General features: G+C 44.3%; 1 protein-coding gene across 1 annotated transcript in view; it reads right to left on the reverse strand.

The window, feature by feature from the left end:
• LOC129196231 (zonadhesin-like) overlaps nucleotides 1-25,667 on the reverse strand; it is a 51,509-nt gene that overhangs the window by 22,346 nt on the left and 3,496 nt on the right. The window contains exons 5-35 of the mRNA XM_054803373.1: nucleotides 21,793-21,897; nucleotides 18,091-18,283; nucleotides 17,467-17,603; nucleotides 16,701-16,925; nucleotides 16,100-16,241; nucleotides 15,653-15,776; nucleotides 14,871-15,062; nucleotides 14,328-14,465; nucleotides 13,482-13,664; nucleotides 13,185-13,379; nucleotides 12,580-12,728; nucleotides 11,289-11,457; nucleotides 10,565-10,699; nucleotides 10,323-10,466; nucleotides 10,032-10,233; nucleotides 9,804-9,944; nucleotides 9,226-9,408; nucleotides 8,876-8,947; nucleotides 7,185-7,311; nucleotides 6,825-6,964; nucleotides 5,973-6,176; nucleotides 5,492-5,641; nucleotides 4,937-5,116; nucleotides 4,300-4,416; nucleotides 3,834-3,983; nucleotides 2,772-2,987; nucleotides 1,813-1,917; nucleotides 1,578-1,722; nucleotides 1,251-1,465; nucleotides 1,068-1,167; nucleotides 167-333 (exon numbers count right to left, since the gene is read on the reverse strand). Coding sequence (XP_054659348.1) covers nucleotides 167-333; nucleotides 1,068-1,167; nucleotides 1,251-1,465; nucleotides 1,578-1,722; nucleotides 1,813-1,917; nucleotides 2,772-2,987; nucleotides 3,834-3,983; nucleotides 4,300-4,416; nucleotides 4,937-5,116; nucleotides 5,492-5,641; nucleotides 5,973-6,176; nucleotides 6,825-6,964; nucleotides 7,185-7,311; nucleotides 8,876-8,947; nucleotides 9,226-9,408; nucleotides 9,804-9,944; nucleotides 10,032-10,233; nucleotides 10,323-10,466; nucleotides 10,565-10,699; nucleotides 11,289-11,457; nucleotides 12,580-12,728; nucleotides 13,185-13,379; nucleotides 13,482-13,664; nucleotides 14,328-14,465; nucleotides 14,871-15,062; nucleotides 15,653-15,776; nucleotides 16,100-16,241; nucleotides 16,701-16,925; nucleotides 17,467-17,473 — 4,417 coding nt within the window. The 5' untranslated portion in view covers nucleotides 17,474-17,603; nucleotides 18,091-18,283; nucleotides 21,793-21,897. The remainder of the gene's footprint in view (nucleotides 1-166; nucleotides 334-1,067; nucleotides 1,168-1,250; nucleotides 1,466-1,577; nucleotides 1,723-1,812; nucleotides 1,918-2,771; nucleotides 2,988-3,833; nucleotides 3,984-4,299; nucleotides 4,417-4,936; nucleotides 5,117-5,491; nucleotides 5,642-5,972; nucleotides 6,177-6,824; nucleotides 6,965-7,184; nucleotides 7,312-8,875; nucleotides 8,948-9,225; nucleotides 9,409-9,803; nucleotides 9,945-10,031; nucleotides 10,234-10,322; nucleotides 10,467-10,564; nucleotides 10,700-11,288; nucleotides 11,458-12,579; nucleotides 12,729-13,184; nucleotides 13,380-13,481; nucleotides 13,665-14,327; nucleotides 14,466-14,870; nucleotides 15,063-15,652; nucleotides 15,777-16,099; nucleotides 16,242-16,700; nucleotides 16,926-17,466; nucleotides 17,604-18,090; nucleotides 18,284-21,792; nucleotides 21,898-25,667) is intronic.

The following is a 25,667-nucleotide window of genomic DNA, read 5'->3' on the forward strand; positions in this document are numbered from 1 at the left end:
ATGCAATGCCATTAGTCCTGGTAGAGAAATCCAGAAAGATAATTCAGAGAGCAAGCTACCCGTGTACACGATTCATCCACTGAGCCCCTGAAACTCAAGAACATTCAATATACATTTTCATACATTCTCCTGTCACCATCCCGAGATACGCTTATTTGCGGTTTACCTGGGTCACAGGGGGTGCAGTGAGACATCAGGCTGCTTCCAGTCTGTGGGTTGTAAGTCCCCTTAGGACATGGGAACTGAGTTGCAGAAGCAGTACCAGTAGGGCAGTAATGGCCAGTTGAACATTCATTCTCCAAAAAGGAAGAGGAATTCTTGGGGCAGAAGAACCTGGTCCAAAGAGAGATTAAAAAAAAAAAGGAAGAAAAAAAAAGATGTTTTCTAACAATACTCTATCCACAAGTACCTGAATAACGACTTAATGGTGGGACTAGCTAGTCTAATGTGGCTGCTCCACTGTGCTGTATTGACCACAAAAGAGACCTACTTATGCATATTACTACATTCTTAGTTGCTTCCTCATATGCCAAATTGATGGCGTAATTGCAAAAGCCACAGACACATAATTTTCTTAACTTGAGTCATAACACATCCAGGCTGTGATTCATCAACTTGTAAAAGTTAATCAAGGTCAAATCCAGTCAGTAACTGGAGATGAATCCCCCAAGGAAAAGCCAGACTCAGCATCAGGTGATATACAAGATCCTCTTCCCCTTCAACAGGCCTATGCCACCCTGTTGCCAAGGGAACCATCTATTACTTCAGGCATGGAAAAAGTTTATGGTGCCAGTGGTTTCCTTGCTCTGAACAGCCTTCTGATCTAAATTCCCTTCCAGTGGAGTTGTACCTGGGTTTAGGAGTTTGCCTGGTCCCCTAATCAACTATACAGCGTTGCTAAACAGAGCTCAATACTTGCTCTGCTTCCACAGAGAGACAAGTGCTTTGCAGCGGTAAACCAACTCATTTTCCCACCACGCACTGCTCCGTGATGACTGGGATAAACAATTATTTCCAATAGTCCCTTACTCATACATACAATGCTAAGCTCACTGTCTCACTCTTACCCTTCAGGACAGGGGAGGCAGCTGGCTTGCTTCTGTGAAGGGTTATAGGACCCTGTCGGACAAGGAATTGGAAGAGCTGTGCCCTCGGGACAGAAGTATCCTGGAAAAGAACAAACAGATCAGAATCAGCAGTCTTTGGAAAATCAAAGACAAACCAGACATTTAAGGGGGACCTTAACTCACCCTGGGGACATGGCTGTGGCTTCTCACCAGAGACACAGTATTCACCCTCTGGGCAAGCATGGCACTTCTCTCCACCGGCGTGTGGCATATAGGAGCCAGGTGGGCATGGCGCTGGACTCCCGGACCCAAGAGGACAAAAGTGACTGACTGGACACGGAGCTCCTGAGACACCATCAGTGGGTGTTGGGGTCTGGGCCCTAGTGACGCAGTAGTACCTGCAGCCGTGAATACAGGAACATACTCTTTACTTCAAAAGGGTAAAGACGACCCCTCTTGTACGCTTCTTCTTACAACGGAGTACATAAATGTGTTCGCTCTTCTACTTACCCTGGGCTGCAGTGTCCTGAGGGGGCCCTCTGCCCAGAGCTATTGCAGTAATATCCCCCAGGGCAAGGCTGGCAATCCTGCAAACTCCTACTGCCTTCGCTGCCAGACCACGTGCCAGGAGGGCACTGTAATGCAAGTGGTGCGCCTGACAAAATCAATTGCGCCAGAGTGAGGAAATGGCACCTCATGCTTTCTATGAATTAAGAAAAAACTAGGCTTCAGCAAAGCACCCTACCTTCAGGACAATAATGACCAAGAGGACAAGGAAGCCCTGATTCTCCATCTTGGGGGTTTCTTACTCGGGCACCATTCTTGCACCAAAATCCCTCAGCACAATCTCCTAGAAAACAGAATAACTTATACAAAACACATGAATATAGTAAAATAATAGGCACATAAATGCAAATTTCAAAATACAGGCTTAAATACAGTCATTTCCTATGCCATCGTGCAGAGCCACTGCCAGTCTACAAATTAGTGATGTAACCGTCATCATGCAGAGGAGGTGCTTGCAACTGTAAGGAGTGCAAAATTGGTAGCAGATGCCAGACTGACAGTTCCTAGACAGGGAAGCACTGCACTTAGCGCTGACTGAGCACTGCCTCCATATTTGCGCGAGTACTTAAGCACACATTTCTCTTGAGGCACATATTCAACACATCCTTAAGTGAAGCCTGAAACATTAAGAATTTAATGAAGTGCTTTGCTGAATTAGGGCCTTGATCTATACAGGACAAGGAGCAATGAAAAATCGTCAGTGCCAATGTGAAAAAAAAAATCTTGGAAAAAAAAAAGGAATGTCACTGCTGGGTAGTCTGCCCTCTCTTTCTCTGATAAGCCTAATCACATGTGCATCAATTGCATGAAAGGATTAGTTCTTTGGGAACTAGGCTGAAAAAACAAATTAATTCTAAAAAGAGTGTCAGACAGACTTGACACTGGAAAACTCCCCACTGGATTTTTTGATGAGGTATCATACGTAGAATTCTAGTTTCTGCAGTCCCTCTCTCACTTCTTGCTCAGAAAAAATGCATCTTTTTCTTTCTCAGGAAGTTCTTGACAAGTAAAATGGGACAGTTCACTTTAGCTGAGATCAGAACCCTAGAGTCCTAACTCCAATCCCTAGCACTAGCCATCAGCCACTGACATGACTCTCTAGCAGTAGCAAATACGCTCAGAAGAACAGCAATATACCTGTTGGAGCAGCAAGTCCAGAGAATTCACAGTATTTTCCTGGTGGGCATCTCTGACATTCCTTGATAGTTTTCAGTTTTTGCCTTGGTCCAAAGGTTCCTGCAGGGCAGCTGTACTGAGTGCTTCTCTTTGTCCCTGGTGGGCAGTAAAAACCCCGCGGGCACGGGTAAAGGGTAAAGTCAATCACTGGCCCTTGCTGGCTGTCACAATAATAGCCTGCAGTGAAGATAAAGGAAAGAAAGCTGAACTAGTCTCTGAGAGATGCTAGCTATTGAGGTTTTGCACATTAGAAAACTCCTAACAGGTTCTCCCAGGCATACAAAGCACCTCACTGACCACTCAAAAAATAAACCTATTGCTGACCTTAAACTACTATTGATCTGAATCACACTCCTGTTGGGACAAATACACATCAAAGCATTCCACTTGCTGCACTCTGTAGAAGGACATTTACCACCCAGTGGTATCCAGAACACAGGACAAAACTTAACAGGTGGCACAGGAAAACACTTAGGGACACAGCATTTATCTCTGTTTCCTTTCAGTTACTGAAACCCCTCAAATAAAGTTTTCCCACTGAACATCAGAGTTTTCCTTTGCCAATATTTTAATTGTTTGGAATACACAGAAGATACCATTTCTGCTTTCACATCTGAATTGCTCTAACCTCTAACGGCCTTTTCACACAGAGCCAGAAATTGTTCCTCTCCAGTCAAGAGAAGGAAACCACCAAGGCAGGCAATAAGTCTCTAAACTTTCATCCATAGGAAGGCTCAAGAGTCGATAATAAGCAGCCATCTCTAGTTTGAGGGATGCACAGAATAATATTTGGATATTGTGAAAAACCTAACTCCTGTTTTCTGGATGCCTGTACAGTCTACAGCACCTCGTCAGGTCTTCCAGCAGGGAAACAGCATTTCCACCTTCGGCTTTCCCACCCTCAAACAGTGACTCACAGAAAGACATTTCTTTTGATCTTGTCCAATGCACACAAACACGCGCTCCTTTGAGGATGTCCCCAGATACTTTGTCACTCTGCAGTGCAGTTTATTCATGACTTACCTTCCCAGCACTCTCCAGTTGGGGCACTGAGGCCAGGCACCTCACAATAGAAGCCAGAGGGGCAAGGCTGGCACTCAGAAAGCGTTCTCCTCCTCAGGAGGCTGGAAAAGGTGCCAGCTGGGCAGAGCTCAGGTGCTGCTGATGCTGCAGCTGTGAGAACACGAGACAGACAGAGAGAAATGAACAATGAATGAATGAGATCACTGTATTCAGGGGTTGGATGAGCACACAGCAGTATGGAAACAGTATCAGTGAAGTCTTAAACGAAGTTAATTACATGCTAAGGACAGACAAGTTTAGGCACTGAGACAAGTATGTCACCACTTTCACAGAACAGGGGAGGAACTAGGGAAGAATCTAGGTCAGACCCTGGCAAGTTGGCCACCGGGCTCTCAAAATCACCCATCAGTGTTTCAGATATTATATGACATGAAATTTTTAGTCCTGATTGTTGCTGGATACTTACTGCAGTAAGTCCCCACAGGGCAGATATTCCCAGTCACACCATCTGTTGGTTTAGGGAGAGCCGCTCCACCTTTACAGTAAAACCCAGCAGTACATTCCCCACTGGGGGCAGACAGACCTGGAAGACAGAAAGGATAATGGCACTGAAAACACTAAGACAAAAGGAGAAAAAAGCAGGAAAAACAACCACTTGCAGCCTCCCTGTGGAAGACACCAAATGCATCTTGCAAGCACCATTACAGCTCTATGGAAGTATCAGGATAAAAACAGCTCCAGTTCAACACGCTGAAAGAATACTGAAAGGACAGAAAAGGAGTAGGAGTAAATGAGGCAGCAGTCAGTATCCCAGCAGATGCAGAGAATACAGGGCAGTCTGACAGGAGACCCTGATCCTCCATGTCTATAAACCTATAATAATGTGTGTTCATACTGGTCCTCTGAAGAGGAGAACATGGCCATAGAGGCAAAGTGACTCATTCGAGCTCACACAGCAAATTCTGGGCAAAGTCAGGCTTATCACTCAGAACCTTTAGGGTCCTCTAACAATTTCTTAAATAGCGAACATTTCCTTGTCCACACAATGCCTTTATTTTAACTCCCCTCGAAACAGATCACTCCTGTTCTCCAAAGACACTAACCTGAGGCATTGCAGTAGAACCCTGGAGGGCAAGGAAGAGGCTCCGGGCTTCCTTTAGGGCAATAGAAACCAGCTACGCACTTCCCTCCAGTGGCAGTGGCTGGACAGAGACAGTTGGCATTGGTGTAGTTATCCAGATCAAAAGGCCGCGAGGTCCAAGCAGCTGAGATGCAAAACCAACCTGAGAACAAAAAACATGACTGAGAAGTTCTAGCAATGACAGACCCCCATAAATTATCATGAATAAACCCGCTGGGATGGCCTTGCATGTAATGTCTGCACAGCACAACCATAAGCACACAGAATACTGAACAGGCTAGTATCACCGCCATGGCATAATTTTCCAGGCAATGGTACATGCAGTGACGCTTCTATATAATACCACATCAGCAAAGATGGTAAGAGATCTTACAACCTTAAGGTTGCTTTATGGGCACAAAACTCAATTCAGACTGGAAAGGCTGTGATAAAAGCTGCAGGATATAAGCATCAGCTGCCCAAACATACTGCTCCCCAAGTGCTGTGCAATACAACAGCCAAACAGATCCAGACTCACCTGCATCGCACTTGCCCGAGGGAGCTGTCAAGTTCTCCTTCCCACAGTAGTGCCCAGGTGGACAGGGCAAGCAGCTATCCAAGCTCTGTGTCATGGGATCAGGGTTATAGTAGCCCCGGGGACAGGGAAACTCAGTAGCAAACCTGGTTCCTTTGGAATAAAGAGAGCAAGAATCTCTCATGAACTATAAATACCTTCTTGGCTATTAATCCTTCTCTGTTACTTCATGTCATCTTTGCCAGTTTATATCATTGCTGATCTCCTCAGCGTGCAGCTTGCCCTTCATAGCCAAGACAGTCTCTGGGCACTGCTTAGCTTGCCTGTGAGGGGGTTAAGCAATAGTCGTGTCTATGGGTTTTTCTTCTGTGAAGAACCAGACTAACACTTAAATGTTTTGTTCACAGAGATCATTTCTTGCATTTAAGAAGAAGGACGTTTCATCCTGGCCAACAGATTGCCTTGTCCCATGGGCCCATCTCACCTTTGGGGCAGTAAAAGCCAGCTGGGCAAGGATTCATACTGTAGCTGGTGGTATTTTCTGGGCAGTAGTAGCCTGCAGCACAAGGGAAGCACGCAGCTTGTCTGGTGAGGTTGTTGTAAGTCCCTGCAAGGCAGGGTAAGGGAAAGCTGGTTCCTTCTGGGCAGAAGTGGCTCACAGGACAAGGGCCTCCTTCCTCCCACATACCTAGGACACAGAAAATGGAAGAGATGTGGCCGATAAAGGGAGTTGCTGAGGGAGGGACAGTGAAAACAGAGGGAGCTAACACCCCAGCAATGAGAAGACAGATCAAGAGGATGAACAACAGAGTAACTAGAATGACCACCGTATCACAGCTTTGGAATTATTTGATGCTGTGGCATCATGTCTCCTCCCTCCTTGCTTCACAGGCAAAGCCACAACAAACCATATTTAACAGATCAGCTTTCTAAACACTCAACATATACCAGGAATTCTGGAGAACGTGGAATTGTCCACTGGGGACTTGGAACTCTTCCCCGGAAATTACTATTTCTGAGACACAATAAAATAACAAGGGGGAATCAGGCTATGCCCATTACAGGCAGGCACCCATAACTTTCCCAGTGTTCAATGCAAGTATCTCATTCGATAAAAACAGATTGGTGGACCATCTGTTTGTTCATCCTTGGCTTGTATGCATTGGTACAAATACCTCAAACAAAATTAATATGGGGGGACTGGATGACAGAGAGAAGGCAGGGGCAGGAATACTGGGGAAAAAGGTGGCATTTTTTAGAGCCACCGGTTGCCAAAATCCCTAAATTATTGGACACAGGCAGATGAAGACACCCACGTTCACCCAGTGCAGCTCACCAGGTGGTGATGGTGAGGAAGCCCCAGACAGGCAGTAGTACCCAGCTGAGCAGGGTCCCGCGGGTGCCGTGAGGCCAGCGGAGCTGCAGTAATAGCCAGATGGACACACTGTGCAGTTGGAGTCCTGCCAGTTGTAGAGCCTGGTGAGGGACATAAAAGCAGGCTTTCTGTTGGCAAGTGTGCAAGTTCAGCAGGTAGACCATTGATGACTACACCTCTGGCCAAGTGAAAACAACCATGAAGCTTTTTTGATTGATGCGAAGATGGGTCTAATGAGCCTTACTGAGCTGCAGTCTGCTGCTTAAAGGAGAAACCAAAAAGGAAAATAAAAATTAACACCGGCAGAACCAAGAAGCTTACCTGTCTGAGTAAGTGCCCACAGGGCATTGCTGTGGGATACTTGTGCCAGCAGGGCAGAAGTGTCCGGGTGGGCACGGGCCACCAGTGCTCATGTTTGTGGCTCCATTAGGGTTTGGGACACTTGACCCTACATTGGGAAGATAGACCAAAGGTATCCTGAATGATATGGGTTGCTATTAACAGGCAAGTCTGTCCCCCATGCCTAAAGAAACATTTCCACAGCTGGAGGAAGAGAATAGCTGATTGTTACTCATGACAATAAAGCAAAAAATCTATAGTGGAATGGAATAAGTAACAGCAAGTACCTATGGGGGAATATGGGGTACCTCTATAGGGGAACAGAACAATTTGGATGGTTTGTCTTTTTACTTTGTTTCACCATACACCTACTGCTCTAAAAGCTGGGATGTCAGACGATGACCACACATTATATAATTATCTCTAAGTCCCTACAAGAATGTGAGCTTTACCTATAGCTCACAAAATCCTTCTCTAGCATGTATCATCATCTCTAAACTGATTCCTGGAAGAGAACAGCTTACATGAGTTCCCACTGCTGCAACCAGGACTAAAAGTTAGTGATCCCAACTGCCCATCTCCCATGCTAAACACACCCAGAACCATCTGTTTGTTGAAGGGGTCAGTATGTACAGAAGCTATTTTATTTATATGAGAATATTGGGAGCATCTATGAAGTTCAAAGGCCTGTCATCCACGTTGCAAAGCATGCATCTGAATGCTGATCACGGCAGAGCTGATTGCTCTTTCAGAGCAGTCTCCAGGCTTATGTGCTAGCTGGCAAATAGAAAGTTAGAAACAAAAAAGACTTTCTGTTTTTAATGCAGGCTCCCCTTTGACTGGCATGGCAAACAACACACAAAGTTAGCTATAAGCGTTTCGTTTAAATTGGACTTTATCCAAAGGTATCTTAAGTTTGGACTTGATCTTGACAAAACATTCATGACAACTGCCCTGTGGAGAGCACAGAAATTGGTAAAGACCAAGAAATCTCGAGGAAGGGATGAACTGCCAAATCCAAACAGTCAAAAACAGAGAGCTAGGCCTCTATAAAATAGGTATTTGTGTGTTTTTCGGCTCCTGCAGTTGGTTCTCATTTCAGACTTTTCTTAATAATTGCAAGGACAGAGTAACTTACTTAAAAGTATAGTAAATGCCAGGATCCTTATTAAATCACCTGAACTCAGGTCCTGTGGTTCTATGAAACATGTTGAACACTAATCCCGAGAACCACAGTTACAGCGTGCAGCACAGAGAAAATTCGGTGCTACTGAATACTGTGCAGAAGAACTGAATGAAGTTGCCATTACCTTCCTATCTGCCTGTAGGCCTTTGTCCCTACAAACACAAGCCTTTATTTTATAAAAACACCAGCTGAAAGCTGACAGAAAACTTGCTCACAACAGTCAAATTCCTATGGTAATAACTTGCTTGAGTCTACTTCATGTAGTTTTTCCTAAGTCCTTCTACTAGCCTCAGAAAGCCGGTATTTGACCAGAGAAACTTCTGATGTGACTGAGTATCACTTCATTCCTCAGGACTATCCTGGCACTCTCTGCAATAAAAGCCAGGGAGAGATTGCACAGAGAATGTACAAAAAAACAATTCCTAAAGGGCCACAGCTTCCTACTTTTTCACTTCTCCTTTTACCCTATGAATGCTAAATTCAATACCTGCTGAGCAGAAGAATCCTGGCCAGCAGGGACCACTTGGAGAAGATAATCCCCATTCTCCACAGAACATTCCTGGAAGATCACAGAGTGAAAAGAGTATCAGTAAACTGGGAGAAAAAACAGGAGAGCTGCTGTGCTGCATGCACCGACTGGAAGGCAAAGGGGAAGACTTTGAGAGAGCCAGTCCCTCAGCATCAGCACAACCGGGACAAACTCCATTCCAACTCAGATCATTGCATTTCCTAGAGGTGAAACACACATCAGTGGATTAGGAAAGGAGATACGCAAAAAGGTCATGCTCTTAGACACTACCCTAAGTGGACAATCGGAGTACTCGGTCATTTCCTCACCTGCAGGGCACTGTTGACACCTCTCAGCCTGGCTGAGCCCATAGGAGGGGTTGTAAGTTCCAGGGGGACAAGGATAAAAACCGATTCCAGTTTTCTGAGGGCAATAGAAGCCAGGAGGACAGCGACGTCTTAGTCCTTTTGAACAGTGAAACCCAGCAGGACAAGGAAAGCATTTGTCTTGACCTGTGAAGGAAATACGGGAATTGAAAGGAACCATGTAATGGTCCTCAACTCCACTTTACCAGCCCCAGAGTGCCAGTAACCTCCACATCTCACCATTAGGTGGCAGGCAGAACAGCAAGGAAATCTGGTTAACTGCTTTCGAGCTTTCTGTGCACAGTGTCACTGCTACAGTCCTAATACATGAGCTGCTGCAGGGGTGAAGTATATTCCCCATGTGACACCAGGGAAAAAACCCAACCACCACCATCCCCAAAACGCACTCCCACCCCACTCCCCAAATAAATGCTCATAATGGCCAGCAGCTGTCAAAACATTCTTGGATACAGACAAAAAATACAATCTGTGTTTCTCTCTCCCCCATGTCACGCAGAAGTTGCAAAGCTCCAGTTCCTGACCTGTTGCATTACTGTATTCTCCACTGGGGCAGGGAGAAGGTGCTGCTGTGCCTGCAGGGCAGAAATGTCCTCGAGGACAGAGATCTCCAGTGATACCATCCTCTGGCATTGCAGTCTTTGCACTTCCTGTGCAGTAATAGCCTGAAAGCAGAAAGCATTTGAGTCCTGTCTTCCATTCAAAACCAACTGAATTTCTAAGCATCTAAAGAAGTTCTGACTTTGTCTCACCTTGTGCACAAAGTCCTACAGGAGCATCTTGGCCAGACATATTGCAGAAAAAACCAGGGGCACAAGGCAGACACCAAGTGGCATCCCGTGCTCCTCTCTGTCCGTTCCAGGTGCCAGCAGGGCACGGCATCTCTTTTGGGTGTGTCGTGCCAGCAGGGCAATAATGTCCTTGTGGGCAAAGATCTCCAAATGGATGCCCCACCTGAAGCAAGGGAAATAAAATAAATACAGTTTATGAAAGCTTTTGTAGTGCCAAAAGGTCTGAAGCAATGCAAGATGTTCAGTACTCACAGGTGAGGAGCTGCTGGAACCTTGAGTGCAATAATATCCTGGCTGGCAATGTCCTTCTGGCTCAGCCAGACCAGCCACGCTGCAGTACATGCCTGCTGGGCAGGGCTTGCATGAACCTGCCCTGACTACATCTGTGTAAGCTCCCTGCACAAAGAGAGAGAACCAGTGAATGTCCTCAGCCAAGGGACTGGAAGCCTGCTGAAATTTACTGCTTGAAAAACAAGTCCATATTTAAATCTTACCGCTGGACATGGGAGTGGCAAGAAACTTCCAGCCAAGCAAAAATGCCCTCTGGGACAATCCTGGGGTGCAACCATGCCTGTCTCATTGCAGAATGTACCCTCTGGACAGTCCCTACAAAGAGACTGACCACGGCCCTTAAAGAGGGAACACAGAAAGAACTTGACAGATGTGGGGTATAACCGCTTGCCACGTGAATGAATAAACTTTGCACATTCTTCCAACACCCAGAGGCTTCCTACTACAAACTCAACAGTCTAAAGCAAATGAACTGCAGTCCAAATGCAACAGAGTTGTGGTATCCGAATAGCACCTTGCACCACTAAAGCAGTGGAAGGCACAGCCCTGATCTAATAGAGCAGTAAGGCACATACACATGTCAATTCACCCATGCTCGGCTAAAGTCTCCTCAGCTCACTTCTAAATTTGCAACCTGCAAGAAAACTGAAGGAAAACTGCCAAATGAGCTATAGACAGCAGTGCTGGACTGCTGGATCTGACGTCCTGACCCAAACCTTTTTAGTTCTGCACAGAGTTCTTCCGTTGCAGGGTAAAAAGCAAGAGACGTGGTGATTACTCAGCTTAGGAGAAAATCCAAGTAAGTCTCCCTTTTCTTCAGCTGACCACTTACAAATGCCTCATGAATTCCTGTTCACACACTATACAGTTTCCAAGATCTCTGATGACTCCACAAGTATCTTACACAATGTATACTAACATACTTACAGGCTGGAAGCTGCCAAGGGGACATGGCTCTGGCTTGAAAGCTCCTGTTAAGGAATAATGCCCCTCCACCACCACTTGCTGAAGAGCACTTTTGGCACCTCCTGTGCAGAAGTAGCCAGGTTCACACGGTCCCGAGGGAGCTTGGTTATTTGTCCCATCACAATACAGGCTATGTGGGGGAAAAACAAAATACTTGGGTAGCAGCAGTTCTTTTGTCACCGGATAGCACAGTCCCAATACAAAAAAAAAATCCCTACAGTCTATCTGGAATTCAAGAGACCTGGTTCCTGTTTGCTTACAGGCCTTGAAAGGGAGTTGCAGAGGATATGTATCACTTCTCACACATGGTTTTTAAAGACCATAACCTCTCAGATTCAGTAGCTCTGTCCTCAGAAGAATTCTCCCCTCTACAATCGGGGAGAGGCATCTGCACATACTTCTGAATAAAGATCACACAAACACCCAAATGCTGGTTTTCTTCAAACCTTCTCTGCATCTTTGAGCTAAAAATATATACAAAGGAATGAATTCTGATGGCTTTCCCTCCAACTTCTGCCTACGTCTCCTGGGAAAACAGAGTAGAAAAAAACAGAAGTAAAAAATAGTGGGATAGATATTTGAATTTGGATCCTCTTAGAGCTTTGGGTTTCACCCCACGGAGTTCTACAACTCCATCCCACTTGGTCTTCCCCTTCACGGTAAAGCACAAAAATTACAGGTTTTGTGCCACTAAGCCTCAGATAATCTTGCATGCACCGTTTGTCATGCCAATATGAAGATACGACCACCTGAAAGTTAGACTGTCCTTCACCAGCCATTCCTTCATCAGCCATAACAAGCTGCACATAATCAGTGCACACTCACGGAGAGCTAAAAGCCATCACAATCCATATCTTTTCCTTCAGAATCAAATGTGTAATTTTGGTGTCATTAAAAGGAACACAACAGGGTGGTGAATTATACTATCTGGTAATATAAAAAGGACTACCCAATTAGTATTAATGAGCAAGAGCTGCTAGGTCAAGCCATCTGCACCACAGACATAATGAGTCTTGACAGAAGCCAGTGAACAGTAAAAGCTGGGAGACAACTCAGACAATTCAAATTCCTTATTGTAAATCTACTGATACAGGTACATAGCCACAGAGAACAGAGGTAACGCATTTGCACTAGAGCCCTGGGAAGAGAGGAGAGTCCTCTGCAAGAGGGCAGAAGGTAACAACCGCAAGGGCTGAACAATCCCTTTGCAAGGGGACAGAACTGAGCCATACTCTCCAAAGATGACACTCACCCCGGTGGGCAGTCCAAGCACTCGTGGAGGCTTCTCAACCCACTCACGTTGCTGTAAGTCCCTGGAGGACAGGGGATAGGTAAGGGAGAGCCCGGCGGGCAGTATGCCCCAGCAGGACACACGTCTCCTGTCACACCATCTGTGGGCAACTGAAATTGCAAAAGGCATCATTCAGAAAAAGGAGTAAACAGGGTTAAATTATTTAAGGCATCGTACTGATTTGGGCCCAAGGCAATAAAGAAAAACAGAGACATACTCTGTTGTACAGAGAACAAACAATACGTACTTAAGGGAAACGTAGCAAACACAAAAAGAATAAGTACGGATGACCATTTTACACTAGCAACCCCACTGTGATTCACACCCACTGAACTTTTCACTTGGCTACATTTTTAGTTAACGGGGTGTTAGTGTTGAGAGGGAAAAATATGACGTGGTTACACTCCCTTTGAGGGCAGCATGAGTGGCCCTCATGCCATAAACTTGAGTGTGAGCAGTACAAAATTGTGACTCTTGAAGTCACTGGGTTAATAAAAAGCACCGCTATGGAAAAAAACCACCACAGCAGAGCACAATTAGGTAAGAAGGAGAACAATGTGACTTACTGGAGTCAGGGCCCTGCCCTGGCAGTAGAATCCAGCTTCACAGGGACCACTTGGCCCAGTCTGTCCCGGAGCAGAACAGTAAAAACCACAGTCACAGGGGCTGCACTCCGAGGGTCCAGACAGCCCCTTCTTGTTATTGTATGTACCCTCTGGACAGGGTTCAGGATTAGAGCTGCCTTTGATGCAGTAAAACCCCTGCAAAACGAAACCAGCTTAATTCAGCATTTAAGGCTCTTCTATTAAATAGACGCCCACACACCAGCTTGTTCCATAGATAACCAAGAAAGAACAACTCACTGCTGGGCAGGTTTTGGGCTCTGACATGGCAAGAGAGTCGCAGTAGTACCCAGGTGGACATGGTCTGCAAGTGTCTTCACCCTCTACGCTGGAATTATCCCAGAAGAAGCCTGGTGTACAGGGGAAGGAGAAAGGGAATCCAGTTCCTGGAGGGCAGTTATAGCCAGGTGGGCAATCTCCAGTCTGGAAAGCAAAATACACTGTCAGGCATGGTTTTGTTGTCTTTTTCCAAGTAGGGAAGAGGAATATGTTAAGATTCAACACAGAAAGATCCAAGCTTCGTCTACAATTTGAATAACCTGGATTTTTTTTACTGCAAGAAAATGAAGCAGAAAAGAAGGGAAGTAAGGGAATTCATAGTCTTATCAGTAAAATTCTGACCATGTAGGATAGTATTTTAGATTTTTTTAAGGTAAAATCTTGTCATTGAGACAGGCCATACACGTTGCCACAACAATTGTGGGGAAGGTGCTCCTCTTCAGTGCTTGGAAAAGAGCTGTAACTGGGATAAATTATCACATCCCTCTTAAATAAAAGCATGGATTCATGCACATTGAAGAGAATCCAACTGCATTTTTTACTCTTAATAGAGGCTTCTTTTTTTAACAGCTATTAATATTTGAAGAGCTCACTCTTTCCAGAGACAAGACAATCACAATGAAAGATCCCAAAACTCATTAGAGACAGAGCAGCACCAATTCCTGACCTTTGAACTCTCTTTCATAGCCTGCATCGACAGGCAGAAGGCAAATTTAAGAGAGAAAACATGCATTAAGCTTGCTCCGTTAACAGCTGCAGCCTTTGGAAAAAAAAAAACCAGTCGGGAGAACCTGGGCTATTACTTACAGGGTGGAGAATTCCCGAAGGCTCGATCCCATCTCTGTAGCAGTACTTCCCTGAGGGGCATGGTAAGCATTCATCAGCGCTGCTTAGACCCCTCTGCGCACCATAGGTCCCATTGGGGCAAGGCTTAGCATGCAAGTCCTTGAAATGGAATAGAAAAATAGGTCTTTAACATACTAATATGACTGCTGCATCCCACAAGGTAAAAATACAGCAGCTGAAGCTGTGAACATAATTCTTCCCAGTAACTGGGAACAAACACTGAAAAGCGACACTAGGAATCTGCTGTGAAGGCTGAAAAGATGGTATAATAGAATGGGGATCCAATCTTCTGTATTATATACAGCATCTCAGAAAATGTTATACCATTATGAACAGTTTTATGTTCATACCGCTACGATCTATGAACACCAAGAGTACAGAAATCAGTAAAAAAAATTTTTTTAGGAAAGGCTCCCATAGCCAGACTAATCCCAGTGCAGACTGTAACCGTACAGCCAACTTGAAAGAACAGTGAATCCCAAAGACGAAAGCAGTTTCACTTACAGTATCTCCCCGGGGACAGTAGTATCCTCTCGGGCAGGCATTTGCACCGGCATCTGGAACAACTGCCTGTCCTTCTGGGCACAGGAGACCTGCTGGGCAAATCATGGCCAGGAGCATCACCTCCCGGCTGGTGTGCTCGCTGGCACAGTAATGTCCAACAAGACATGGCAAGCAGGAGGCTGAACCTTGGTCCTACAACATGAAAGGCACACGGTTCCACTTCTGGAACGCAAAAGAATCCTTGCACATTTGGCAAGCTGTGTTGATGCACAAACCAAAGGAAATCAATGCAACCAACTCTACAGCAGACCCTATCAGTAAACCAAACAGTCTGCAAAAACATGGCCGTTGATCAAAGACATTGCTTTTGGGAATGGATGACAGGACCCTGCTCTTATAAAACACTTCCTGTTATGCTCAGTAATACTAGGGGAAACACAAAGACTTCCTTTTAAAAATTCCATGTAACCTAACCTATGAACAACAAACAGCATGCAAGTCAGTGTATTCACCCTGCAGGCAAGAAAGCCCAGGCTTCACAAATAAGAAGCAGGCCCTGCCACTGCCTGTGGATTATCCCTGCAAAAGGTTCTGATCCTCACAACAGTCAATCCAACGCCCTTTGCCAGCAGGAGCAGGATACTCATTATGCAAGGAGACGGGCTCATTCCAGTGCTTCCTTTGAGGCACTCAAAGCCTCAACCTCCCCTTGAAGCTCCCTTTTCTGCCAAAATTCAGTCCTTATGCTGAACAGATGTCAGGATAAAATTATTGCTACTTACTGAGAAGTTGCCAGCACCACACGTTTGAGGAGTAACAGTGCCAAGCTCAGGGCAGTAATACCCTCCAGGACAAGGGATGCAGTCTGCAGCCACTTTCGCACCATGTTCCATGCGATAGGTTCCTCTGCAGGAGAAAACACAACAGAAGGAAGAGTCGCAAACAGCAGAGAAGTGACCAAGAAAAGGACAGCGCACCTCTGGTCTGCATTCTCAGTCTTTTGTATAGAGGACATCTAACATTTCTGAGGCCAAGAAACCGCTTGATTTCGAAAAAATTTGCTGGACCACCCAGTAACATGCAAGGTGAAAGGAACTTGCAAACATTTCTGGTGCAGAAAGATATTACTTAAAGTCAGAAGTGTTCTGAAATGCCACGTAGAAATATTTTATTTTGTACCTGCACGGGTCAGAGACCCACAACTACTGCAGCATGCGTAGTGTACTTACGCTGGGCATAGAACTGGCTTGGAGGTCCCACTGGTGCAGAAAGCTCCTGCAGGGCAGGCAGCGCAATCTTCCACTCTGCCATTTCCCAGCCTGGTACTGTAAGTTCCTGCAGGGCAGGGGAACTGCGTGCCTCTCCATGTACCTTTCCAAAAAAGGAGGAGAGAACCGTCCTAATTTTTAATACAGCCTTGAAGACAGAAGGCAGTAAGGCAGCCTGTTCTTCACAGATATTAAGTATTTACATGAGTTACACGTAAATACAACTTCAAGAACAACAACAAACCCCCCTGCCCATTTAATAAATATTGTAGGATCTCTGCAGGATGTCTCAAGTTTAGAATTGTGCTTGTACCAGACACTTGATTGTGCATATTAATTCTTTGCAAATTAAGGGAAAAACATAATGACACCAACATGCTCAGTTCAAACAGTACAAAGTATTGACTATACAGAATGGACAGTTTGCTATCCAACTCCATATAGAAATATTTTGGTGCAAAAAATATGCTGTAAAGTCAGCGCGTGACTTTATCAGAGTCCACAAAATTCCCCAAGACAGAAATAAACTACATCTCCTTCACTTCTGAGAAAAGCTACCTACCTTGAGGGCAGTAGTGCCCTGAGCTGCACATCCCAGTCGGGGTACGGGCTCCTCCTACACAAAACCAGCCTGCAGGGCACGGAAAGCACTCCTCTTCCGAGGTCAGGCTTGTCCTATTGCTCCAGGTGCCTGGGGCACACTTGTACTGCATTGGGTGCTTTGTGCCTGGTGGGCAGTAGTGACCAGCTGGGCATGGAGTGGGAGGCTTCTGTTTCCCCCCTGTTCCTGTAAACACAAATTTAAGAAAAGCAATGTAGCCTAATGGGTAGCGTACTGGCTTCACACAATCTAGTTCTCTCATTCTGTTTTCTGCTGGATGTCCCTGAGCAGACTTGTCTTCTCATTTTGTGCCTTTTCTCTATCTAAAATGGAATAACAATAATTACTTCCTCTGTTGATGAGAGGCTCTATCACAGAACTGGTTACTAAAGCAATTATTCTTCAAGTCCAGTATCCTGCATGGTGCCCCTGTCCAAAGCTGGCATAGACATTAAAGTGAAGAGGCCACCAAAAAACTTTGAAGACTAAAAGCTGGCCGCTTCCAGGTCATGAAGCTAAAACAGTAACCATGGGTGGCACAAAGAGAAACCTTCAGAGTAAAATTAAAATCAACTTGTCCAGCAGGCACAGCAGCCTCTGCACTAAAGGGCAACATTTTCCCGTTTACCATCGTTGTGATAGCCCACTGACCTGCTCTAGTACTTACTGGTGGGCTCTGTGATACTGGCTACCAAAGAACAGTTCCCTTTGTCGTAAAACCACATACCTCTCATACAGGCAAATCCAGCGAGGCATGTTTCACACTGAGACTTGTCAAAGAGGTTGAAGTCATTGCCAACTGTTCCTGGAGGACAGGCGTTGCTGGGAAAATGAGGGCTGGATGACCCCGTTGGGCACACATACCTAACAAAACACAGCAGGCTAGGTGAGACAAATGTTTTGAGGCAAGCGGGAGACAAACTCTGTGTCCTACCAGAATATTAGGATGAATGCTGCAGCTGGGGAGAAGCTGAAGCACTTGATGCTGTGGCTGACAGCAATGTAACTGACAATAATGCAGAAATACTGAAAATGAAATATTGTAAATGAACTGGTTGTGTCATACATTTTTCACCAAAAGTGGGTTATTCAGCGAGGTTGCGTTGTTCATCACCGTGGCACGTGTGGCCCAGTGCATTCTTGGCTCTTTTTACCACCTGTCCTGTGGCAATAGCAGGCAGCGGTGCCTTCCCCCAGAACAGTCTACACCACACTGATTTACCAGAAACTGCAGTAAAATCTTGACGTAGCAGAGGATACACCTGCACCTCCCCATGCACAAAGCAAAACCAATGGAGGCAAAATATATGCACAGACATAAATGGAAGCACAGAAAACAACCAAGGCTTACCCTGGTAAGCACTCCGCGTCAGGCTGGGCTAAGCCAGCCTGAGTACAAGCTCTCCCTGCTGGGCAGGCTCTGCAATCAGCGGCTTCGTCCTGTCCTTGGAGAGGATTGTATGTACCTGGCTGGCATGGGACTGGATAACTTGCTCCAGCAGGACAGAAATACCCAGCAGGGCACTTCAAACACAATCCAATTCCTAAAGAGAAAAAAAGACATGTAAGATCCCAAAAGGAACATGACCTGCTGACACAATAGAGAGTCCTACAAAATACGATGCCTTTGCTTTCACCTACAGCAAGAAAGTATGACGGAGGTTCATGCATACCAACAATAAAGTTACTGCAAAGCCAGAAGGTGGTGGTGTTGGATTAGCTGAATGTTACTGTGGTTGAGTGGCTGATGAAGCAGTAAAACCATCTGGACTGTGTTCTGAGCCGATAATACAAGAAATGAGATACATTAAGAAATAAATGAAAACATCAGCCTGAAAACACACTCTGATGTAGGTATATTTAATGATCACAATGCTTAGGCCCCAGTTGTAAGAGAGCCTGGGGTTTCCACAAAAGCTGAGCTGTTTCCATATTTGCATTCTGAATAGAGAGATGAATGGGTTTTGCAGACTGGAGATATAGGCAGTATGAACACATGGATACTTGCTTGAATGATAACCAATTCTGTGATCATCTCTACAATCCCGTGTGTTAAACAAAAGATGCTTGCATTGTACCTTAAAGGAACACTAGTAAGATCAATATATAATAAACCAACGATCCCTTACTGATGTTACCATGTTCAGAGAGTGCATCTCATTACAAAAACGTCTCCACGTGTTTAACTTAGCGAAAAGGAAGCACAGATTTAGCACAGGAGTAGTTGCTATCCTCCTGAGTCAGTCTTTTCAAAAGCATAAAGGACATAGAGCAGTCCACGGCGAAGGAAAACACCACTGATGATGATGGCTCCCTGAAGTACTTCCAACTTGAACCCCTGCCGCCTTCCAAATGCTTGTCAAGGCAAGGCTCCAGCCTATACTAGTGCGTAAGTGCCTCTGCAGGCTGGAATAGCGCCTTAAAGCATCCCCAAAATGATCAGGATTTATTAAAATCTAGGCTTCCCCCTCCACAGATGAAGGTGCAGGTCCAGATTAGGATTCCTTGGGGTGCAACACAAGTTTTAGGGTCATCTCTCCCTCTGCCTTCCACCCACTTGCTCATTCCCACCCCTCAGAAAAATCTCATTATTTCCCCCTTACATCTACTCCACATGGCACAGATGAACACAAGGCTCAAAAACCTCAGTGCAGCAAGATTTGAATTCCTCAAGACTATGAAATTCCACAGCTGCGAGCACAGCAACTGAGTCAGCACACCTGAGGGAGGCTGCAGCCTCATGGAGCTGTGGGACCCTTTAAAAATTGCCTTAAGCTGGCAAAAGCTTCACGATGTGGATCTGCACCCCCCAGCAAATCCAGCGGGACTGTTACTTTATATAACCAGAATCCATGCCACTTGGCTATAAGGACATACAATTTCTATTTCTTGCCTGACGTTCTGCAGATGCTGCTTCCCTTTGGAGTTCAGAACAGACTTAATAGCGTGTCTGCCTGGACACATTATACAAGATCAACCAGGGTGCGGATTTACAGCATATTATCTATTCTGCAGGCCCAGGCTAGCCCATGTACTTGCTGTGCAATAAATGTAATGCAGACAAACCTGGTTTCACCAAGGGGAAGTATGTCACACTTAACACACTGTAGTGCAGACAGTAGACACAAGTTAATAACATACGAGCCATCATTTACCTCATGGCAGTATACCTGAAATATTCTATGGCTTGTCAGAGTTTATTCATGTGTCCCCTGCCTATTTTGCAGCAAGCGTTGTCCTACCTTTGCCAAATGTTACTTAGGAGAGTTGACAACATCATTATATAAAGTAGTACAGGCACAGCATAGCAGCTTACATTATTGAACAACCGAAAGAGTTTTTAAACTCTAATTTACTTTGCAGCTTCTACAGTGTTTGTTCAGGTGCCACTGGCCCTGTCTCTTGAATTTTGCTGTCTTGATGAGATATGAGGTTTGTTCCTTGCCGCAGCATGTAAACGCACTTCTGGTTTTAATTTCAGAAGTGGGCGGAAAGCAGCAATTTCCTAGAGTTAGCTGGTGAGTAAAAAAATCATTCAAGAGTCAAGACGCTTTAGCAGCTGAGTCATTTGCTAGGAAAGAAATGATCAAACAGAAAAATATATGGCTTGATTTGAAGGAGATAATTATTTTCTTAGCACACGCACCTCTCTGAGGGGAAGAGCCCAGTAGATGTAAAGGGAGACTGAGCAACTGAACTCTAGGTTTTCTGCTCCTAGCAGCGCAGCAGGTGATTTGTGACCCAAGACAAAACATTCTGGGCTTGGGCCAAAGTTTACTTTAGTGAATTGAGCTCATTCCCTGAATCTCCCTCCGACTCTATTTTCCCCATTCGTATAGCATTGTTAAGGAGAGAGAGGCCTTTTTTTATACTGAGAGAGACACCGAGGTATTCTGAAACGTTCCAAACAGGCAGAGCTAGCCTCAGCAACACGTGAGTACTGTAGCAGAAAGCCAGGTCTCCCTTTCCATGTCTAAGCAAAGATTTAGTAGCAGAGAAGCCTTTAGCAAAGCTCTATTATTCTGTCCTTTTAAATTAATATATCCACTAGAGAACTGCAGAATCTAGGCACTTTCAGTAAGTTTCCCAATCATTAGTTTGACTCAGTCATACTGTACGCAAAACAAAGTTCTCCTGATTTACAAAATGAAACCAAACAAAAAATATTTAGAAGGAAACATCACAGAAAATAGGGCTGGAAATCTGTGGAAGTCTTGTGCCTACCTTCTTGCATGCATTTCAGAACATTACATGCTGCTTCATCTACTTGGCACTTAAAAAAACTCCTAAGGGCAGGGCTTCTACAACTTCTGAGGGCATAAATTCCAGTGCTTTTTTTTCCTGTTATAATAAAAAAAGCTTTGCCTAATCTCTAACCTAATTTTCCCTTGCTGCAAGAACGGGCCAGGGACAATTGTGATTGATTCAAACACATACAAATAAAGAAACCCTTTCCCAAAGCGTACAGTCAACTTACTTTAATTATGTTACTTCTCTGTTCCACTAATTAAAGAGCTTGAAAATCAGTTTGTGTTACAGCATAGCACATCTTCTCAAAGCTGACTAATAGTGCGAAAACAAGTGTCTCACGTGCAAAGCTGACACAGTTGAATCAGCTTTAACAACAGGCTAGTTGCTTCACGACTGACCTGCCGGATGACTTTAGCACATCATTTCGGATTGCTCCTTGATTTTCTTTCCTTCTACTGAAAGTACAATAACCACCTTTTCCCTCCATTGCAACTTCTTTGAAATTTCTGCATAGGGCAGATATCTAAATACCAGGGTCCGTATCCATAAAGGCCATTCCAATGACATAAATGGATAGTAAGCTGGATTTAACAGCTTTGTAATTCCTGAACGCTTCACCACAAATCCGGTGACTCGTAGGAGATTCCATGGGTGTTCCCTTCATCCAGCTCTAGTACTGCCAGAGCCAGAGTCTTGTAAAGAAGTACTGTAACTGCCAGCCCCTTCATAAGAATGTACTTAATGTGATTTACAGTGAGAATTGCCCCCAGTGTCCAAAATGAAGATCTTTTATGACACAGACCTGGCAAGCACGAGGAGCTGCTGCTTGATGTGTGAAGTCCCTCTTTGGGCTTGAAACTCCCTGCGGGGCATGGAGGGACTGCAAGGCCATCAGAACAGAAGTGACCTATAGAGAAGAGAAACATGTGGTTCAGAAACAACATTCTGCACAACTCAGACTCAGAGCAGAGAGGTGACGGGTTCCCTTGCATGCTGACATTGTGTCAGCACAGCATTCGGTCTGAGCTAATACATTGTCCAATTAAAAAGGATTTATTAGCACAAGCTCGAGGCAAAGCTAAGGTGGTAATAGTGTCCTAAAATAAAACAGGTGTTAGGCAATACAGCACTACACAGTTTCTCAGAGTCTATTTAAGCTTTGCACACTCGAAAGCGGCATAGTCCAGGATGGTCCCTGGTGAGCTGGTAGACTACTGATGAAAACAGCCTAGAACCTCCATGGGATTGCTGGCTGGTAAGTGCACTTTCTTTACTCACGCATTGAAAGAGTTTCATACCTAATGGCAATGGGGTGCCAGATTCACTTAAAGGAATGGAAAGGAGGCCATTCCAGTAGGCTGCATTTCACAAAAGTCTTTCACAAGCAGTGAGCAAAATCGAGTAACAGGCGAAGTGAAAGGTGTATAAACCTCGCCCATTCGTGTCTTGTCGGTCCTTCCAATTCCAACCCTTTTACTTACTAAGTCAATAGATGTCAGCAGCTAAATTGTCCTGCACGGGGGGGGCAAGGGCTATCTGGAGGAAGCAAGGGAGCCTGCTCCAGAAAAGATATTTCAAGATGTTTAAAGCACTTGAACTTTCAAAAGGTCACTGCAGTAGATAAAGGATTTTCCTGTGTTTACACTGAGAAAAGACAAAGCTCAAGAAGCACAGGGCAGAAATCCAGGAGCAAAGCTTTCTACTAAAGCTAACAAACAAAAAATGAAAAGAAAGCTTTGAAACTCAGTAGCATTTTCAAACTTTGAATAGTCAAGTTTACAAATAGTTTTAAGCATTTATGGCAAGTTGTAAAAAAAAAGAGGAAAAAAAAAAAGAAAAAAAGGAGGAGGTTACAGAATTTTACAATTTTTTTCTGGGTTTGCTAAATTTTGAATTAACATTTTGCTTGAGATCTAGAATTTCAATAGCATTTCAGACAGCTCTTGTTTGTTGAAGGCTGCCATTTAAACAATTGACTGTTCTTTTATCTAAGAACATGTTCATTTCAGGAATACCAACAAAGCTGATGTGGAGACTATAAATTGTTTGGTTCTGCAATATAAGCAGAGACACATGCACATAATCAATGGAAGAAAACAGCAGGTCACTGACTTTATTTAAAAGCAGCACACTACGGATAGCCCAAATCTTTCATGTTTTGGAAATTTTGACAAGATCTGAAAAATAAATTCTCATTAATTTCCTGTCTAAAAATGTTTCTTCCTTTTGTAGAACTAAGCTGGCAAAGAAAATTCAAATGTTTAGTATGTCAAGACATTTTTTAATTCAAGACATACAACGAAATTCCAAGCTAAATATCCAAGTGAGTTTTATTAGTTAGCATCCATAGAGTTAATTGTTTTCTCTTTCTACTCCAATTCTTCTGCTCTCTCCAAGATCATGGCGATTAAAGATCAGCTGAAGTGCTGCTGCTACTGCTCTAAGGACTGCAATCCTCTCCCCAGTTCAATACACCATCTTTCACTTAAAATCCTTCTGCCAGTTATACATCTAGTGATGAAATGCTCATATCCAGCTTGAATTAATTACTCTTTCCAAGTAAGATTTTGTAGAACTTGATTATCAAATGATTTACTAAACTCCAAATGGATATTTGAAGAGTGAAGAAAAAAAGAAAAAAAAAGGGGGGGGGATTTAACTGTGGCATGGAAGTGCCACTGCTACGTTGAAATATATTGCTACGTATCAGCACAGCAATGACACTTCCTTCACACAACCATAATACTAGGTACACAGATTATATATAATTAAAGTCAGTCAAACCGTGGAAAAGAACACTAGGAATCCTCAGGCCTCTCCTGCATGTGATGGTATTCAAACTCCTTACCATCTAAGGGCTTTGCAATTGGGCTGGATGACTTACTCAGATTCAAAAAACACAAGAAAGACTGATTTTAACACTGAAGCATTGAATTTCAGTATGGGATACTCTGCATATATTTAACCTGTTGATCATCTACTCAGAGATTTTTCACTTGGTCTCTCCAGGTTTTCTGTTGATACATTGAGATGAAACTTGACCGCAGCCTTTGGCTGATCTTGCGCTACAAGCAATAATAATACAGTAGCAAATCTGTCACTCTAAAATCCATGCTCTAACACGCCTGCGTCCGTTCGCTTGTTCAAACGTTTGGTAAGTACAATTTATAAATACTTGTGTAAGTCCAAAGAAGCCAACATTTCCTGTTTTTTTTTTAATGGAGCCATGATTGGTTCCCTGGCCCTCTACAGAGCACATTAAACAGTAAGTGTAACGTGATGCACAACTACAAACTCACCATCACTTTCCATGTATGACTGACCCTGAGAGAAATGAGTTATTTGCTATTCACACCTAACCCCAGGCTCTGAGAATAAGAGAACTCCTCTGCTCTACTCTCTCATCTGTGTCTTATAATGGATCTAAACTACTGAGATTTTGGCTAGCACCATCTCTTTAGCTACTCCATTTCTCCTTCTACTGGTAAGGTACCCAGAGTACAGGAACTCTTCATTATTTATTAAGAGGGATTCTAATTACAGACATAAGAATCAAGTTACTGGGTTTAGTGACTCTGCAAGGAGGCACTTGATACCGTTCATTAAATAGTTCATCTTCACATGTAGTACAGGGCTTAGAGGAGAGAGAAAAGCTTGGTAGGACTGCCGATCGCAAACCGCATCCCTGTGGTGACATTACACATCCTTTACAAATTCACAGCTACACCATGCTCTCCCTCCCTAGAAGGCCTTTCTGCTAGGGTTCAGGTGGGCTAGGAAATGGGAATTAAAGTCTGAAGGTATGCGGAGGGAATTATCAGCGATATTGCTGCTATTTGCAGCACCAAACTTTTCCTATTCCCAAGTACTGTATTGAAAAATGGGACAGAATTTACGTGGAGGGCCTCAGAGGGATACCAAAGCACCACACTTTATCACAGGAAACAAGCACAACAGAAAGCTAACCTCGGGCAATGAAGTCCTCACTAGGCTTATACTCATTCTCTGGGATGTATAAGGGACGTGCTAGGAGATCTTAATGCTGCAGAAAACTCTTTCTTTATGGGGAAACTATGCCAGGCGGCCATCCAGTACTAGAACGGCTTAACCTATACTCTCTCACTGGAGAGTGGCAGGCTACCAGTCTGGGCAAATACAAAGCTTTGAGGTTTTGTATCAGGATTATTCCCAAATAGCAAACTCTCACAGAATGTAATTTAAGGTGGCTTCTCGAGTTACTCCGTCATTTCCTTTGATGGATGTTTCTGGCTAATTAGTCATGTGAAGTGACATTCTATGCCTGTCATAATTTCAAGAGATAATTGTTTCACAACAAAAATGTAGTCCCTCCTAGTCTGTTCCCCTGCTGCCTAATTCTGCATCAGCATCTCAGTGAGGAATTTGTGACACCCCAACGACGACACACTGCAATTTCCTAAACGTGGGCTTATTTGGATTTCTTTGAGAGTATCAAGCAGAAAGAGAAATTAGGTAAGAAAACCGGTGTGCCCTTATTTGATTCCTAATGCCTACACAGCTGTCACAGCTGGGAATACAGCACCCACTATAAATGGACATTTGTGATGGCCAGTGAATCAAGGCCGTGGAGGAAGCTATACCTGTGCGTGAATCAATTTTACAGGCAATCAGTTAAAATCACAGAGTGAGAGTGTTGCT

This window comes from Grus americana, chromosome 24, assembly GCF_028858705.1.
Source record: "Grus americana isolate bGruAme1 chromosome 24, bGruAme1.mat, whole genome shotgun sequence".
In the NCBI taxonomy this organism is placed as follows: domain Eukaryota; kingdom Metazoa; phylum Chordata; class Aves; order Gruiformes; family Gruidae; genus Grus; species Grus americana.